This window comes from Oncorhynchus nerka, linkage group LG19, assembly GCF_034236695.1.
Source record: "Oncorhynchus nerka isolate Pitt River linkage group LG19, Oner_Uvic_2.0, whole genome shotgun sequence".
Lineage (NCBI taxonomy): Eukaryota > Metazoa > Chordata > Actinopteri > Salmoniformes > Salmonidae > Oncorhynchus > Oncorhynchus nerka.
Window position 1 is genome coordinate 17452202 of NC_088414.1, and position 19791 is coordinate 17471992.

The 19791-nt window shown below is 46.7% G+C and overlaps 1 protein-coding gene across 1 annotated transcript in view; it reads left to right on the forward strand.

Moving 5' to 3' along the window:
• Positions 1–18057, forward strand: part of LOC115101119 (RIMS-binding protein 2-like) — a 94697-nt gene extending 76640 nt beyond the window's left edge. The window contains 16 exon segments of the mRNA XM_029620338.2: positions 109–218; positions 1389–2204; positions 3540–3691; positions 9019–9276; positions 9278–9437; positions 9440–9822; positions 9931–10066; positions 10069–10085; positions 10244–10390; positions 10677–10782; positions 11221–11352; positions 15791–15960; positions 16140–16317; positions 16631–16731; positions 16842–16913; positions 17164–18057. Of these exon segments, the coding sequence (XP_029476198.2) occupies positions 109–218; positions 1389–2204; positions 3540–3691; positions 9019–9276; positions 9278–9437; positions 9440–9822; positions 9931–10066; positions 10069–10085; positions 10244–10390; positions 10677–10782; positions 11221–11352; positions 15791–15960; positions 16140–16317; positions 16631–16731; positions 16842–16913; positions 17164–17325 (3100 nt within the window). The 3' untranslated portion in view covers positions 17326–18057.
• Positions 18058–19791: the final 1734 nt, after the last annotated feature.

Genomic DNA, 19791 nt, shown 5'->3' on the forward strand with positions numbered 1-19791 from the left:
ATTGTACAATGTAGAAAATAGTAAAATTAAGAAAAACTCTAGAATGAGTTGTTTTTTTCAAACTTTGACTGGTACTGTATGTTGAACCCTCCTCTCTCTGTTGTGTAGTTACAACCCTTATGATGGGCCTAATGAGCACCCAGAGGCAGAGCTCCCCCTGGTGGCTGGGAAGTACCTGTATGTGTACGGCACAATGGATGACGACGGCTTCTACGAAGGTGAGAGGGAATCCAGGGTTACTACACACTTCACCACTAGCATCAGTAGCAACATATGCAATCTCATTAGCATTATGAAGGCTTTTCAATCCATGGCTACGCTAATCCTCCTAGCATCCCTGGCCCAGACTTCAGCCTGCTTCAGCAGCTCTGAGTCATCACTAGCTGCCATTGTTGGTGGTGGGTGAGATTGCCTAGTGTTAGCCTAGCTCCTGCCTGCCTGGCTGTTTGGAGATGGATGATGTTTGTATTTACCGCAGGGATACTGGGGCTCAGACCAAGCTGTTGTCAAGATGCAGCCTGATCCCCGTAGCTAGAAGGCTAATCCGGCAACAGGGCTCTGATTAATCACAGACATATTCCCCTGCAGATGGAGAGCCATCTAGGGCCTCCCAGCCTCACAAATGTACTGACTGGAATTACGAGATAGAGAAAAAGCAAGTACAGTACTGATGAGAGAAAGAGGTTGGTGGTCACTATAATGAACTGGGTGCGATTTCATACACACCCTCTCCATTGTGAAGGAATAGTTTTTTTCACCCCCTGTACTTCCTGGAGAAATTGATGACATCATATCCTTACCTTCTCTGTTTGATTCAAGAGAACTGTCCCAACCTTGGGGACGGGCACCACAGAGTTTCTCTTTCCACACCAGTAGTACTCACACTCACAGATAACACTTGCATTGAATCACAAGGGCTCTAGTCATTATTTTCATTTCTTTTTTTTCACTAATGGGATGGTCTATTTTTAGCTGATGGTAACATTTGCAGCAGGCATCATTAAAGGCTTGGGCGTTCCATAGATTCCCCCTGAGACAGCCGTGCGAGACTGGTGTCTTTACCTTCAGTCTGAGGTGTATCAGAACAGAACAGGGTTCCTGGAAGGTGTTACTGTGTATGCCTGAATAATCACTCAATAAAATCTTCACAGCCAGCTAATCCTGAGTGATATTACATGTTGCTCGTCTTTACATACCTCGTTGCCATATAAATATATTAGACATTCCTCTATACATTCTAAAGGTACTTTTTCATTTAATTACTTGGAATATACTGTATGTTTTGGGATGAGATTAATAGAGGAATTTGAAGACATAGGGTTGTGAGTTTGAATTTTGTTGATAATAAAGTAAGCATCTCTTTCTGTCTCTGTCTTTGTGTGCTCCAGGGGAGCTGCTGGATGGCCAGCGAGGACTGGTCCCCTCCAACTTTGTGGAGTTTGTCCAAGACAAGGAGAAACCATCCATCCAGCCAGGGGACACAGGGGAGGACCTGGGCTCTCTGGACAATACCTCCCTGGGCCTAATGGGGGCCGATGGAGGGCCCCCTCAGGATGGGCTACTGGGCTCCACCAACCCACTGGGCCCCTGCAGCAACGGCACAGGGACCCTGGACCCTGAGGATCTGTCTGATGACATTGTGCCTTACCCCCGGAGGATCACCCTAATCAAGCAGTTGGCCCGTAGCGTCATTGTGGCCTGGGAGCCCCCCATGGTGACTCTGGGCTGGGGAAACATCAGCTGCTACAACGTGCTGGTGGATGGTGAGGTGCGTGCCAGCGTGCCCTACGGGGGCAGGACCAAGTCTTTGTTGGAGAAGCTTGATCTGGACACGTATACGCACCGCGTGTCCGTGCAGAGTGTGACAGACAGGGGACTGTCGGACGAGTTACGCTGCACCCTGATGGTGGGAGCCAACGTGGTGGTCGCGCCATATGGCCTGCGTGTGGACGACATCCTGCGCGACTCGGCCGAGCTCTCCTGGTTGCCCAGCAACAGTAACTATGGGCACACGGTGTTCCTGGATGGGGCGGAGCATGCGGTGGTGCGGCCGGGGAGGTACAGGCTGCGCTTCGTCAACCTCAAGGCCATGATGGTGTACAAGGTGAGGGTGGTGGCCCGGCCACACCAGGTGCCATGGCAACTGCTCATGGAGCAGAGGGAGAAGAAGGAGACTGCTGTGGAGTTCTGCACACAAGCTGCTGGTGAGGCTTGGTTCTTCTTAAGTCTAACTATTTCTTTTGTCCAACATATGTTATATATTATTTTGTCCAATACATTGTTTTTCTGACATCTATAATGTGTTAGGGAAAGGTTGGATAAAAGTCCATTGGACTTAAGATATAGACCATTAAGATAGATAGATAACTCATGTCTTTACCCGTGCCATGTATGTCTGTTATGTTTTGTCCAGGTCCTGGACCATATTCCAGATCAGGTCAGAAGGAAGACCAGTTTGTTTATGGGAAAAGTAGGAAGTAGTTTTTGATTGGCATGGGTAACTGACAGCACTTTAAAACCTAAGAAATTATCATGAGTAACTTCCTCAGCTTTTCCCTTCCATTGGCTTGATGCTAATATACATAATAAATTAAGGTACGTCCCAAATAGCCAACTATTGCCTATATAGTACACTAGTTTTAACCAGAGCCCTGGACAAAAGTAGTAGACTATACAGGGAATATGGTGCCATTTGGGACACAAGCCTAAAGCTGCCGAAGTAACTCCCTCCCACTCGATCCTTAACTGAGATGACCACATCAGTATCCGTGTGCATTTCCCTCTGCCTGAGCTGTGACATCACTGTGACGTACCCAGTGAACCAGGAGAGAACAGGCTGGACTCATTCAACTCACACTGACGCCTCTCACATATAAGACACACACAGACACAAACATTGACAGATACACATAGACAGACTACATAGACAGTCGGCCACACAGACCCATGCACACACACACGCCCACACACACAAACATGCACACATGCATACACACTAACACACACACACTCATGCTTTCAGGTGGCCTTGGGCCTCCCTTTGTGCCTTCTACTTTCAATATTTGCATCATACAATACATGGTAAGCAACAGGGCAATGCTTCACATAAAACATTCAAAATAGCTTAGCTTATAAATGCTATATCGTTAAATACACCTATATTCCAAAAAGCTTAGCTTATAAATGCTATATCGATAAATGCACTTTTATCTGTTTCGGTGTCATTACAAAGAGTTTGATGTTAACCAGATAAGACGTTTCATGCATTTGGGATTCACTCTCAAAACAATCCACTCAAATTTGACCAGATATTGCATGACCATTAAATTGTGATTTAAATGGTGTATACAACCAACGTTGGGAAAGGGAACTGCTTTCTGTATAATAGACATGTCACAATCATGTAGTTCACAACAGAAAGAGATGGGATTCAACAAGTTAACAGCACTTGGTGTCTTATGAATGCTACACCCACTCCCTCCCTGTTTGCGTGTGTAAAACCTGTGTAGACAGTATCTATTATTTCATCCCCCCTCCAGGCCCCCCATTACCCCCTCAGGAGGTGCAGGTGCAGTGTGGCCAGGCCCCAGGGGTCCTGCAGGTGCGCTGGAAGCCCCCTGTCCTCTCACCCACCGGAACCTCCAATGGAGCCAGCGTCATCGGATATGCAGTCTGCACTAAAGGACAGAGGGTGAGTGGGGGAGTGGGTGGTTGAGAGAGTGTGCACTAAAGGACAGAGGGTGAGTGAGGGAGTGGGTGGTTGAGAGAGTGTGCACTGAAGGTCAGAGGGTAAGTGAGAGAGTGGGTGGTTGAGAGAGTGTGCACTAAAGGACAGAGGGTGAGTGGGGGAGTGGGTGGTTGAGAGAGTGTGCACTGAAGGTCAGAGGGTGAGTGGGGGAGTGGGTGGTTGAGTGGGGGAGTGGGTGGTTGAGAGAGTGTGCACTGAAGGTCAGAGGGTGAGTGAGGGAGTGGGTGGTTGAGAGAGTGTGCACTGAAGGTCAGAGGGTGAGTGAGGGAGTGGGTGGTTGAGAGAGTGTGCACTGAAGGTCAGAGGGTGAGTGAGGGAGTGGGTGGTTGAGAGAGTGTGCACTGAAGGTCAGAGGGTGAGTGGGTGGTTGAGTGGGGGAGTGGGTGGTTGAGAGAGTGTGCACTGAAGGTCAGAGGGTGAGTGAGGGAGTGGGTGGTTGAGAGAGTGTGCACTGAAGGTCAGAGGGTGAGTGAGGGAGTGGGTGGTTGAGAGAGTGTGCACTGAAGGTCAGAGGGTGAGTGAGGGAGTGGGTGGTTGAGAGAGTGTGCACTGAAGGTCAGAGGGTGAGTGAGGGAGTGGGTGGTTGAGAGAGTGTGCACTGAATGTCAGAGGGTAAGTGGGGGAGTGGGTGGTTGAGAGAGTGTGCACTGAATGTCAGAGGGTAAGTGGGGGAGTGGGTGGTTGAGAGAGTGTGCACTGAATGTCAGAGGGTGAGTGAGGGAGTGGGTGGTTGAGAGAATGTGCACTGAATGTCAGAGGGTAAGTGGGGGAGTGGGTGGTTGAGAGAGTGTGCACTGAAGGTCAGAGGGTAAGTGAGGGAGTGGGTGGTTGAGAGAGTGTGCACTGAAGGTCAGAGGGTGAGTGAGGGAGTGGGTGGTTGAGAGAGTGTGCACTGAATGTCAGAGGGTAAGTGGGGGAGTGGGTGGTTGAGAGAGTGTGCACTGAATGTCAGAGGGTGAGTGAAGGAGTGGGTGGTTGAGAGAGTGTGCACTGAATGTCAGAGGGTAAGTGGGGGAGTGGGTGGTTGAGAGAGTGTGCACTGAATGTCAGTGGGGGAGTGGGTGGTTGAGAGAGTGTGCACTGAATGTCAGAGGGTGAGTGAGCGAGTGGGTGGTTGAGAGAGTGTGCACTAAAGGACAGAGGGTGAGTGGTGGAGTGGGTGGTTGAGAGAGTGTGCACTGAATGTCAGAGGGTGAGTGAGGGAGTGTGCATTAAATGTCAGTGGGTGAGTGAAGGAGTGGGTGAGTATGTGCACTAAGGGACGGACAGAGAGTGAGTCAGTAACTGTGCGCCAAATGACAGGTGAGTAAGGGAATACCCTAAGTGACAAAGAAGTGAGGGAGAAAGTATGCACTATGTGAGAGTGAGTGAAAAACAGTGGCAGAGTACGTGACGTATGTGTGTAATTGTGTCATTGTTGTTGTGCCACTGATCTACACACAATGTCAAAGTGGAATTATTATTTAAGAAATGTTAACAAATGTAATTAAAAATGAAAAGCTGAAATGTCTTGAGTCAATAAGTATTCAAACCCTTTTATTATGGCAAAAATAAGTAAGCCAATGAGTAAAAATGTGCTTAACAAGTCACATAATAAGTTGAATGGACTCCATGTGCAATAATGGTGTTTAACATGATTTCTGAATGACTACCTCATCTCTGTACCCCATACATACAATTATATGTAAAGTCCTTCAGTTGAGTAGTGAATTTCAAGCACAGAATCAACCACAAAGACCAGGGAAGATTTACATTGCCACACAAAGAAGGGCACCTATTGATAGATGGGTACATTTAAAAAAAAAGCAGACACTGAATAGCCCTTTGAGCATGGTGAAGTTAATAATTACGCTTTGAATGGTATAGCAATACACCTAGTCACTACAAATATACAGGAATCCTTCCTAACTCAGGTGCCGGAGAGGAAGGAAACCGCTCAGGGATTTCACCATGAGGCGAATGGTGTCTTTAAAGTAGTTACAAAGTTTAATGGCTGTGACAGGAAAAACCTGAGTATGGTTTAACAACATTGTAGTTACTCCACAATACTAATGTAAATGGCAGAATGATAAGGAAAAAACCTGTACAGAATAAAGATATTCCAAAACATGCATCCTGTTTGTAATTAGGCACTAAAGTAATACTGCAAAATATGCGACAAAGAAATACACTTTTTGCCCCAAATACAAAGTATTACGTTTGGGGCAAATCCAACACAACACATCATTGAGTATCACTCTTCATATTTTCAAGCATGGTGGTGGCTGTATCATGTTATGGATATGCTCATCATTGGCAAGGACAAGTGAGTTTTATTAGGGTAAAAATAAACGTAATAGAGCTAAGCACATAATTTGGCAGTACGTCCAACCGGCCACACAACCGCAGACTGTAACCACGCCACCCCGGGACCTCTACATCCAGATTCTTCACCTGCGGGATCGTCTAAGACCAGCCACCCGGACAGCTGATGAAACAGAGGACTATTTATTTCTGTAATAAAAAAAACTATTCTGATTGGCTGGGCCCGGCTCCCAAGTGGATGGGCCGATGTCCACCCATGGCAGCGCCCCTTCCCAGCAGTCGTGAAGTTCAGAGATTAGGGCCTAACAAATTGTTTTAAATTGACTGATTTCCTTATTGTAACTGTAACTCAGTAACATCTTTGAAATGGTTGCATGTTGCATTTATATTTTTGTTCAGTATATACAAAAATGTGGGTGTTATTTTACCTGTTTTTATTGCCAGCTTGAGTTACCTGGGGTGACAGAGTTCCATGTAGTCAAGGCTCTATTTAATACTGTCCGTTTCCCAGGCTCTGTTCTGGACCGGGGGACTGTGAAGGGACCTCTGGTTGCATGTCTTGTGTGGTACTCATGAGTATCCAAACGGTGGGCCAACTGCTTGAACAGACAGTTCAGTACCTCACACCAACACTTCGCACAAAGACCAATAGTGATGCAGTCAATCTCTCCTCAACTTTGAGCCGGGAGAGATTGACATGCGTGCCACTGACATTCACCCTCCATGTACACATCTATGTGCATTACATTCTGCTCTGTTCTGGACCAACGGCAATTCTCCAATTTTCTTATTTGCCACACATGACCACACAACTGGGAAGTAGTCCAGGGGAGACAACCTGCCTGGTTGATTTAGATGTCAAGAAAGCAGAGCAACGTCTTATCATGGACTGACTTCTTCCCATTGAGTCTTTATGTTTTGACAATGACAGCTTGCTATCAAGGGTTTACAGCCAGCAGTTTAGTCTCCTCAATTAATTGCCACATTATTCAGTAATAGATCTAGACTACGGGGCTGTAGTGGAGCAGGTTGAGAGCTTCAAGTTCCTTGGTGTCCACATCACCAACTAACTATAATGGTCCAAACACACCAAGACAGTCGTGAAGAGGGCACTACAAAACATATTCCCCCTCAGGAGACTGATAAGATTTGGCATGAGTCCTCAGATCCTCGAAAGGTTCTACAGCTGCACAATCAAGAGCATCCTGACTGGTTGCATCACTGCCTGGTATGGTAACTGCTCGGCCTCCAACCGCAAGGCTCTACAGAGGGTAGTGCGTACGGCCCAGTACATCACTGGGGCCAAGCTTCCTGCCATCCAGGACCTCTATACCAGGCGGTTTCAGAGGAAGGCCCTAAAAATTGTCAAAGACTCCAGCCACCCAAGTCATAGACTGTTCTCTCTGCTACCGCACGGCAAGCGGTACCGGAGCGCCAAGTCTAGGTCCAACGGGCTTCTTAACAGCTTCTACCCCCAAGCCATAAGACTCCTGAACAGCTAATCAAAGGGCTACCCAGACCCCTCTTTTACGCTGCTGCTAGTCTTTGTTTATTATCTATGCATAGTCACTTTATGACTATGCATATCCGGTGCCCCGCCCCGCACATTGACTCTGTACCGGTACCCCCTGTACAGTATATAGCCTCGCTATTGTTACTTTTATTTTCTACTTTTCACAAATCATTTGTTTTACTTAACAGTTCTTTTTATTAAAACTGCATTGTTGGTTACTTGAAAATGGCTGTCTAGTAATCAACAACCAACTTGACAGAGCTTGAAGAGTTTTAAAAAGAATAATGGGCAAAAATTGTACCATCCAGGTGTGCAAAGCTCTTATAGATTTACCCCCAAAAGACTCACAGCTGTAATTGCTGCAAAAGATGATTCTAACATGTAGTGACTCAGGGGGTTGAATACTTATCTAATGAAGATATACTTTATTATATTATTTTCCTTTAGTCTTTAAGAAAAAGTTTACATTTTCTTCCATTTTGACATTGGAGTAGATGGTAAAATTGTGGAATGTAGAAAAAGTCAAGGTGTGCTAATAATTTCTGAAGGAACATATAAACGTAACATGTAACGTTTTGGTTCCATGTTTCATGAGCTGACATTTTCCATATGCACAAAATGCATATTTTTCAAAAATGTTCTGCACAAATTTGTTTACATCCTTGTTAGTGAGCATTTCTCCTTTGCCAAGATAATCCATCCACCAGGTGTGGCATATCAAGAAGCTGATTAAATAGTATGATCATTACACAGGTGCCCCTTGTGCTGGGGACAATAAAAAGGACATGAGCAGTTTTGTCACACAACGCAATGCCACAGATGTCTCAAGTTTTGAAGTGCAATTGGCATGCTGACTGCAGGAATGTGTGTTGCTGTTGTTGATTTCTCTACCATATGCTGCCTCCAACGTCGTTTTTGAGACCTCCATATCCGGCTTCTTCACCTGCAGGATCGGGGGTGGGTGGGGTGGTGGTTCTGAGGAGTATTTCTGTCTGTAAAAAAAAACACTTTTCTGGGGAAAACCTAATTCGGCTTCCAATTGGGTGGGCTTAAAGCCCCCAAGGCCCACCCATGCTGCATCCCTTCCCAGTCATGTGAAAACCATAAATTAGGGCCTAATGAATTTATTTCAATTGACTGATTTCCTTATATTCACTTTAACTCAGTAAAATCTTTGAAATAGTTGCATGTTGTGTTTATATTTTTGTTCAGGATACATGGGCCTGTGAAAACCCTAGAAAGCACTCTCTCTCCCTCTGCTGGTGAACATAAATATTGACATCCTCCCTTTGTAGACTTGCAAAGGGTCTGTGTTAGTTAAACTGTGTCTATAGTAGTGGACTTTGCTCTGAATTTAAGAGTAATAGAGGTGAAAGCAGTTGAAAGGAATGCAACAATTAATTCAATGTCAACTGTCTCCAACCCGAGTTATGTGTGTTGTGCTTCCTGTTAGATAGCGGAGGTGTTGTACCCCCTGGCTGACTATGTAACAGTGGAGCTGAACAGGATCCAGTGTCTGGAGGCCAGGGAGGTCATCGTCAGGACATTGTCAGCACAGGGAGAGTCCCAGGACTCCCAAGTCGCCCCCATTCCAAACAACCTACTGGTGCCTCTTCCTCACAATGCCCCCCTGTCCCCTCCGCACCTACACGCAGGGCCCCCTCCACCTCACCCCCATGCCCCCCCACCCCACCTCCAGTCACCTCACCTCCCCCCACCCCCAACTACCCATGCCTCACCCCCAGCCTCTCTCACCCCTGCCTCACAGACAACCCCTCCCTAACCACCCTCCTCACCCTCAACCCCAGACACACCTCCAACCCCTGCAACCTCATCCTGTCTCCCAGCCCCAGACTCACCAACAGCCTCACCCCCTCACCCTGGTGGTCCTCCACTGCCACTGCACCTCCAGCCTCACCCACCTCACCCAATGCCCCAGCACCGCCTACCCCTGCTGCCTCATCCCCCTCAGCTCCACCAGAGACCAGTTAGTGCCAGAGACCTGAAACCGAAAGAGCAGGTGGCTCACCATGGGGGAATCCCCAGCCAGCCCTGGGACCCTACCTGCTCCCCCTCCGGCCAGCCTCCTCCGACCCCCATGCATGGACACACCCTGGAGGCGCCCCCCTCTGCTAACCTGCGCTCGCCCTCCCCCCAGAGGATCCTGCCCCAGCCCAGGGGCACCCCCATCCCAGACCAAATGGCCAAAGCCATCGCCCGCAAGGCAGCACAGAGGGTGGCTGCAGAGAGTGGCAGAGTGAGTCATTCATACATAAAGTCAATCAATGATACCCTGGTTAGAGCTCTAGTCTGATCATTTTTCTGTTGAATTAAATTACACATATCTTCCTATTGGTTGGGTTAGATGGAGAGGAGAGTCATCTACAATGAGCAGTGTCAGGCCTTCCACCAACAGAACTCAGACGAGGAGGAGGAGGATGAGGAAGGGTATGGTCGAAGCCGCAGGAAACAGGGGGCCTCAGTGGATGAGTTTCTCAGAGGGTCGAGCTGGGCAGGCCGGTAAGACACAGAATAAAAAAGGATCGAACATACTCGCATCTCCGTAATTTTTTGCAGATGCTGTATTTCTTGGTATGATTTCACACCTTTTGTGTGTGCGTGTGTATATGTGTTTGCGTGTGTGTGTTTGCGTATGTGTGTGTGTGTGTGTGTGTCAGGCCCACTACAGCCACAGTGAGGAGTACCACAGTGACAGCAGCCGGGGCTCTGACCTTTCTGACATCATGGAGGAGGATGAGGAGGAGCTCTACTCTGAGATGCAGCTGGAGGAGGGACGACGACGCAACTCCCACAATGCACTCAAGGTAGGAATAACAAAGCTCCTCAACGCTCAACATTGAAATGTTACATTTTAAGTTTGGTTCTAATTACCACTCGGACAATGGAAAAGAGCAAACATGCAAACCCCTTTATTACTGTTGGATAATATGGCACGTGTCGAGCCATGTGTCTACAGTAGGACACTTTACTCTATCTTGTTTGATTGATTGACCTTCACATTCTCCTTTATTTGGAGCAATGACATGCACGGAAGTCATTTTTGCTAGTTGTCGGGAACATTAAACACTGTTTTTGTGGGATCTTTTTAAGATTGGGAACACCCTCTCTGGGGGTCGGCTGGATCGGGAGACGGGGAGAAGAATGCCCCGAGACGGTCCACAGCCCCAGAGACGCCCTCTCATGGTGCCCTCCATTGGTCAGTAGGGTTACATGAACACAGAGAGGACTCTGGGTATTGTAGTCTTTTTGTGCTTTGATGTTCTCCGTGCCCTAATAGATATTCTGCTTCCTGTTTTAATCCTCCATGAGCTCCTCGGTTTCTACAGATCACCTCTGTGTCTTTGAACCATGTTCATGCCTTCCCAGTACTGACAGCTTACTTATAGAGATCAATCAACACAGTATTATCAGCTACTAGAAAGTTCCCTGGATTCTAGGGTGACAGTGGACACAGACACATTTATCAAATTTCAATGAATATTCCAATTATAAAAAACTGCTTTTGATTTCTCTGTTTATGGCCAGCGATATGTTAGGATTATCAAGGTTATAACGGGAAGAGACCTTAGAACGAACCAACCAATGAGTGACCTCCGCGCTTTAACCACCACCATCTGATTGGTGTTTCCTGTAGAGATAACCACAGAGAGTAACAGTGATGGGAACCTCTCATCCGTCACGGAGGATGTTTACTATGGCAGTGTAGCACGGCACAGGACATGGTCGTCCCGCCGACACCCCACGGGCTCCAAGCCTTCTTACAATGGTACGTGCAGTGGTTTCTCCCTCGCTCCTCCGCCAAAGCAGTGCCAAAAGCCACCAGTGCTTTAGTGGAGAGAACAGCAGTGACATCAACGAGTGGCTTAACATGCCTCAGAACGCCTAGCATGATCCACTGCACTGCACCAAAATGGCGGCTTACTGAGCCACACTGGGCCCATGTTGGCCACCCAATGTTGCGGATTGGAATGACTGCTGCTCAGAGAATGCTTCTCCCTCCCTCCCTTGCACTGAACTCCATCAGAAGCCTGCTAAACCCCTCTCCCTCTCAATCTAACCACCCCCACCACACCTTTACTGGGGTTACTATGCATGACTGGGTGGGAGGAGTCATAGTTGCTGAAGACAGTTATATAGCAACACAGTTATACAGCAATGCTGTCCTTTCTCTGGGAGGAGGACACAGTGGAGTTGTCAACCGTGATGGCGAGATCATGGAACGGGCAGTCCTTCCCCGGGAGGAAGAGCAGCTCCGTCTTGCCGAGGTTCAGCTTGAGGTGGTGATCCGTCATCCACACTGATATGTCTGCCAGACATGCAGAGATGCGATTCGCCACCTGGTCATCAGAAGGGGGAAAGGAGAAGATTAATTGTGTGTCGTCTGCATAGCAATGATAGGAGAGACCATGTGAGGTTATGACAGAGCCAAGTGACTTGGTGTATAGCGAGAATAGGAGAGGGCCTAGAACAGAGCCCTGGGGGACACCAGTGGTGAGAGCACGTGGTGAGGAGACGGATTCTCGCCACGCCACCTGGTAGGAGCGACCTGTCAGGTAGGACGCAATCCAAGCGTGGGTCGCGCCGGAGATGCCCAACTCGGAGAGGGTGGAGAGGAGGATCTGATGGTTCACAGTATCGAAGGCAGCCGATAGGTCTAGAAGGATGAGAGCAGAGGAGAGAGAGTTAGCTTTAGCAGTGCGGAGCGCCTCCGTGATACAGAGAAGAGCAGTCTCAGTTGAATGACTAGTCTTGAAACCTGACTGATTTGGATCAAGAAGGTCATTCTGAGAGAGATAGCGGGAGAGCTGGCCAAGGACGGCACGTTCAAGGGTTTTGGAGAGAAAAGAAAGAAGGGATACTGGTCTGTAGTTGTTGACATCGGAGGGATCGAGTGTAGGTTTTTTCAGAAGGGGTGCAACTCTCGCTCTCTTGAAGACGGAAGAGACGTAGCCAGCGGTCAGGGATGAGTTGATGAGCGAGGTGAGGTAAGGGAGAAGGTCTCCGGAAATGGTCTGGAGAAGAGAGGAGGGGATAGGGTCAAGCGGGCAGGTTGTTGGGCGGCCGGCCGTCACAAGACGCAAGATTTCATCTGGAGAGAGAGGGGAGAAAGAGGTCAGAGCACAGGGTAGGGCAGTGTGAGCAGAACCAGCGGTGTCGTTTGACTTAGCAAACGAGGATCGGATGTCGTCGACCTTCTTTTCAAAATGGTTGACGAAGTCATCTGCAGAGAGGGAGGAGGGGGAGGGGAGGAGGATTCAGGAGGGAGGAGAAGGTGGCAAAGAGCTTCCTAGGGTTAGAGGCAGATGCTTGGAATTTAGAGTGGTAGAAAGTGGCTTTAGCAGCAGCGACAGAAGAGGAAAATGTAGAGAGGAGGGAGTGAAAGGATGCCAGGTCCGCAGGGAGGCGAGTTTTCCTCCATTTCCGCTCGGCTGCCCGGAGCCCTGTTCTGTGAGCTCGCAATGAGTCGTCGAGCCACGGAGCGGGAGGGGAGGACCGAGCCGGCCTGGAGGATAGGGGACATAGAGAGTCAAAGGATGCAGAAAGGGAGGAGAGGAGGGTTGAGGAGGCAGAATCAGGAGATAGGTTGGAGAAGGTTTGAGCAGAGGGAAGAGATGATAGGATGGAAGAGGAGAGAGTAGCGGGGGGGGAGAGAGAGCGAAGGTTGGGACGGCGCGATACCATCCGAGTAGGGGCAGTGTGGGAAGTGTTGGATGAGAGCGAGAGGGAAAAGGATACAAGGTAGTGGTCGGAGACTTGAGAGGAGTTGCAATGAGGTTAGTGGAAGAACAGCATCTAGTAAAGATGAGGTCGAGCGTATTGCCTGCCTTGTGAGTAGGGGGGAAGGTGAGAGGGAGAGGTCAAAAGAGGAGAGGAGTGGAAAGAAGGAGGCAGAGAGGAACGAGTCAAAGGTAGACGTGGGGAGGTTAAAGTCGCCCAGAACTGTGAGAGGTGAGCCGTCCTCAGGAAAGGAGCTTATCAAGGCATCAAGCTCATTGATGAACTCTCCGAGGAAGCTGGAGGGCGATAAATGATAAGGATGTTAAGCTTGAAAGGGCTGGTAACTGTGACAGCATGGAATTCAAAGGAGGCGATAGACAGATGGGTAAGGGGAGAAAGAGAGAATGACCACTTGGGAGAGATGAGGATCCCGGTGCAACCACCCCGCTGACCAGAAGCTCTCGGGGTGTGCGAGAACACGTGGGCGGACGAAAGAGAGCAGTAGGAGTAGCAGTGTTATCTGTGGTGATCCATGTTTCCGTCAGTGCCAAGAAGTCGAGGACTGGAGGGAGGCATAGGCTGAGATTAACTCTGCCTTGTTGGCCGCAGATCGGCAGTTCCAGAGGCTACCGGAGACCTGGAACTCCACGTGGGTCGTGCGCGCTGGGACCACCAGATTAGGGTGGCCGCGGCCACGCGGTGTGGAGCGTTTGTATGGTCTGTGCAGAGAGGAGAGAACAGGGATAGACAGACACATAGTTGACAGGCTACAGAAGAGGCTACGCTAATGCAAAGGAGATTGGAATGACAAGTGGACTACACGTCTCGAATGTTCAGAAAGTTGAGCTTACGTAGCAAGAATCTTATTGACTAAAATGATTAAAAATGATACAGTACTGCTGAAGTAGGCTAGCTGGCAGTGGCTGCGTTGTTGACTTTGTAGGCTAGCTGGCAGTGGCTGCGTTGTTGATTCGGGGCTAGCTGGCTAGCTAGCAGTGTTGATTACGTTACGTTGCGTTAAAAGAACGACAATAGCTGGCTAGGTCACCTAGAAAATCGCTCTAGACTACACAATTATCTTTGATACAGAGACGGCTATGTAGCTAGCTATGTAGCTAGCTACGATCAAACAAATCAAACCGTTGTACTGTAATGAAATGAAATGAAAATGTGATACTACCTGTGGAGCGAGGCGGAATGCGACCGGGTTGTTGAGTTCTAATCGGTAGACGTTGGCTAGCTGTTGGCTAGCTAGCAGTGTCTCCTACGTTAAGGACGACAAATAGCTGGCTAGCTAACCTCGGTAAATTAAGATAATCACTCTAAAAACTACACACTCTAAACTACACAATTATCTTGGATACGAAGACAGCAAAGACAACTATGTAGCTAGCTAACACTACACTAATCAAGTCGTTCAGTTGAGGGTAATAGTTTCTACAGTGCTGCTATTCTTATTGACTAAAATGATTAAAAATGATACAGTACTGCTGAAGTAGGCTAGCTGGCAGTGGCTGCGTTGTTGACTTTGTAGGCTAGCTGGCAGTGGCTGCGTTGTTGATTCAGGGGCTAGCTGGCTAGCTAGCAGTGTTGATTACGTTACGTTGCGTTAAAAGAACGACAATAGCTGGCTAGGTAACCTAGAAAATCGCTCTAGACTACACAATTATCTACACAATTATCTTTGATACAGAGACGGCTATGTAGCTAGCTATAGAGACAAACTCATTTGTTTGTTTGGGATTTCATATGTTTACTTTGCTAATGGCCTGGTCTTATTTTATCGTTTCTAAGAAAGGGGTCAACTGAAGGACCGACAGCGACGTGTCTTTGGACAAACTGTAGGCCCAGCGTACTTTAGAGGAGCCTAACACCATAGTCAGATCACTACCTCAGGGTTCAATAGTATGCATGCTTAACTCAGTCTTGTGGTCGATGTGCTCGTGTCTGTGTGTGTGTTGCTGTGTGTCATAGTGTTTTTGTCTATGGTGTCTACCATGTTCTTGTAACCCATCACATCCGGCATGCTATCCAACCTCCATCCATGTGTAACTGTAAAGTATGTAATGCCTGATAACGTCATAAGCTCACATGTGGTGTCAGATGGATGTACATAACATGATATACTTTGTGCTGATAATGGGACCAATTGATGGATTGACCACAGAATTCTGCTAGCATGCTACAAAATTAAGTGTTGGTTTAACGAAGCAAGCTCAATCCATTATGTGGTACTGCATGGTCACCTAAATGGTTTGGCTCTCTCACTTGTCAAACACTTGTAAACAACACACCTGTCTGTATATGCCATGCACAATAGCATGCGTAACTTGCCTCACTACCACTCACTAGTGTTACTGAGTTGCCAAACTCATGCTATATAAATCTATGATTAACGTAATTTAATTTCAGAGTAACATAAAGCCATAGACTGTGACCCCATGAGATCCAGGTGGATGTGTTCTTCTCTCTCTCCCGTGTTTAAGAGGGATACAGGGACCGGGAACGCCGCTCCCCTCCTAACTACGATGAGTCGGAACCAGAGGAATCGTTCCGGATCTTTGTGGCTCTGTTTGACTACGACCCCCTGTCCATGTCTCCCAACCCGGACGCAGCAGATGAGGAACTGCCCTTCAAAGAGGGCCAGATCATTAGGGTGGGTGTCACACACAGGGCTAGGCCATACGTTTTGAGATATTGTGCTTGTGTTTGAAAACATTGAGGTACAACATAAAACAGCATTGAAAAGATTATTTTCTTTCCCTCTCTTTGTCTCTTTTGTTGCACTTTCTCTCACTCTTTTCTTCTCTCTCTCTCTCGCTCTGTCTGTTCCAGGTATATGGTGATAAGGACACAGATGGTTTCTACCGAGGGGAGATCAGGGGAGGCAGGATGGGGCTCTTGCCCTGCAACATGGTGTCAGAGATCAGGGCTGAGGACGAGGAGACCATGGACCAGCTCATCAAGCAGGGCTTCCTCCCGCTCAACACACCAGTGGATAAAGTAGGAATAGGTAACCACAGAACTAGAATGAGTAGAACAGACATCCTCATTCAAGTCAATGATTCCATAATAGGTGGACTGGCAGCCATTTTGACTGTACCCATGTATTCTTTTTCAAGGGGTGTGTTCGTAAATTGCCTCCAGTGTGTCAGAGTGTGCTCTGGGTTGTTTGTAAATTCAGAGCATTTCACTCTCGGAGTAGATCGGAATTTATGAACTCACCCTAGGTAACACACTGGGGAGGGCACAAGTATCTCTCTGTGACTCTACACACATCTGTCACTATATCAACTCCTGGAGTGTCCTCTTGTTTCCTCTCACAGGGCAGGACAGACGAGGCTTCCGCCAGCACCAGGCCACCAGGAGGATGGTGGCCCTCTACGACTATGACCCCAGAGAGAGCTCCCCCAATGTGGATGTGGAGGTATTGCCACACAAACACACAAAACACACAGACAAACATACTGACACTGCACATGTAACCAGATAGACAGACATTGTAAGGGTGTTAATGACGTTTCTGTTTCTTGAAAGGCTGAGCTGACCTTCTGTGCTGGTGACATCATCTCTGTATTTGGAGAGATTGATGAAGACGGGTTCTACTATGTGAGTTTGCCTCTTTTCTTGGTTCCATGATGTGACTAACTTGTTTTATTACATAGGGCCATTCACAAGTTGTTAAAGTCAGGGATGTTTCAGTTACTCATTTTTTTAAAGAAATGCCATTGAATGAACCTGGTTCATACACATATTATGTCCTTTTGCCCAGGAGAGGGCTCTTTCCCTGACCGCCAGAGTTCAGTGGGTCTAGCCATGGTTCTCATCCCCACTGCCCCCTCCTCTCCTCTCTCTGCAGGGTGAAATCAATGGCCACCGCGGCCTCGTTCCCTCTAATTTTCTAGAAGAAGTGCCTGACGACGTGGAGGTGTACCTGACGGACACTCCGTCTCGCTATGCCCAGGACGAGCCCGCCAACCGGGCCGAGGCCAAAAGGGTACATCGCCGCTCTCAGCGCTAGGCCCTCTGTCCATCCATCCTCCGTCTCTCTTGATTTACGTCTCGCTTTCTCCACTTGCAGTCTGTGTTCTGTGTGTGTGTGTGTTGTCTGTGTTTGACAGTGACAGTGGTGAATATACAAACCTTACCCCCCCCGCCTGGTGAAAGGGACAAACACAGTCATACCTTCTGATTGTTAGAAAGGAAGAAGCGAAGGCCAAAGTGGACAGAGAAATAGAACACTTGACCTATGTCAGTACGGGGCAGGTGATATTCACATAGCAGTGACAAAGGACAGTGGATATTTGAAAAAGGTTTAAGTCATTAATTGGGTACCCTCTTTGCACTGAAACACAAAACCAAACGCTGGATATTGTGTCTATTAATAGTGCTTTATGAACACATCTGAAGAGTTCCTGATTTCTATCAGTTGTTCTCCAATGGAAGTAAAGGATTTGAGTAAACTGTAGGGGTTGATAATATAGCAAAGCATGCCTTTTCAAAAATAAACTTGATACCTTTTATATAATAGTAGACTTTATTGGCCCGACTGCTGTATTTCCTGGGAGAGGCTTTGTTTCTTTTTGTATACTGCACACACTTAAAATATATATATTTTTCAGGTCTTGATGAAATTGGATAGATATGCCATGTTTGATCTAAACCAGATGAAATAACAGCCACAGTGAGACATCCATACTGTAATGGTACAATGGAACAATAAAATCAGAAATTGGATATGAATCATTTTCAATCGCGACCTGTGTTCGTGTGTATTGTAGTATTTTTTTTATTTTTTTTCCTCATAGTTGTCGTGTGGGTTGTACTGAAATGATGATGTCACCACATCTGATTTCCTTTTTCCTCACCTGCTTGGCAAATACAAACAGAAGAAGATTGTTCATTTCACGTCATAAAATCTGCCTCGTACAGTAAGTGAGCAACTAGAGATACCAGCCTGACAGATCTAATGCTGGGCATTGTGATTATTACACCTGTGTTAAATGGTTTATTTGTAGCCAGTAAACATTCTGCTTACACATTCACAGGTGTATAGCAACATGGTCATTCATCATGCTTGCACATTAAAGTATTACATACCAGTTGGTGTAATGAGGAAAGTGTTTCCTCTTTTCAGTGTAACTAGAATGTTTATTTGCAGCATAAATTAGACATTGTTGCAAAGTTGTTTTTTGTAACACTTTTTTTGCAGTGATTTAATGCCTGCAAAGTAGTGGACTACTACCACTCTCTGAGATAGTGCTCTATTTTGCAAGCTCAAAAGTTCCCTATATCTGTAGTCATTGATAAACCATTTACTAATGGGAACTGCAAATCCCCATTTGTTTCAAAGTTATGATTCCTCTTTAAATTTGAGATACCATTTTAAAGGTCCTAGGTGAACTGTATGGTAGCATGTTTGGTTGCCAGCCCAGTGCATTAGACAAGAGGGATGGTATCTACAGTTGTGTCCCTGAGTGTTGTAAATTACTCTGTGTCCCCCTCATGATCGGTGACCTATCAGAAGCTGTGGTATTGTGATGTTGTGTTCTGTTCTGTTTACTAGTTACCACAGCCACATGGTAAAAATGGGCTATAACGTAAAAATTCTGGAAAACAAACATGTGCTTTTTGGTATTAAGGGTTAGGCATAAGGTTAGCAGTGTGGTTAAGGTTAGGTTTAAATTCAGATTTCAAGAAGACACATTGTAGAAATAAGTGGGGTTTATGGCTTTGTGGATGTGGTAACTAGTAACGACCTGTTTGATGGCTCAGTGTTTGTTTGTATATATCCTCACCAGCCCCACCAACGTCTTCAGTCCCCCATCAACAGAGGGACAGGAGTCTAAAAGGAATAGTTTAAATAACAGTCCAAAAGCAATACCTGATTCATAACCTCTTTTATAAACGTCTTTGTTTCTTCTCTCTTGTTTTTAAACCAGAGGTGTAAGTACAGTACAGTACAATCACACAGTTTTGACATGCTGAATAATTTCACTCCATAGGTGAAAAACGTTATTCAGCTGGTTTCCTGGACATATTCAGCCTAGTCCTAAACTTAAAACGTATTTCAATGGAGAATTGTCATTGACCATGCCTTTCAGACCAGGACTAGACTAAATCTGTGTCTGGGAAATGAGCCCATATATATTTGAAATGAGCAATTCCACAAGAATGGAATTACGCTGAGATTCAGATTTTTTCACTTTAAAATGTATACCAAACAAAAACCATTGATTTTAAAGTTTAATAAACAATATAATTATATGCACAAGGACCACTTAACAACGTCCACATAAAATGTTACAAAAACACATTTAAAGAAAGAACTGTGCAGATACAAAGTTTGGTAACAGAATAAAACTGAGGGATTCTGTTTTTTTTTTATTCTAAATTGTTCAAAGTAATCATTGTGCATAGAGTTGCATGGTTTGTTAAACTTTGAAGTCAGTGGTTTGCGTTTGGCATACATTTTAAAGTGAAACAA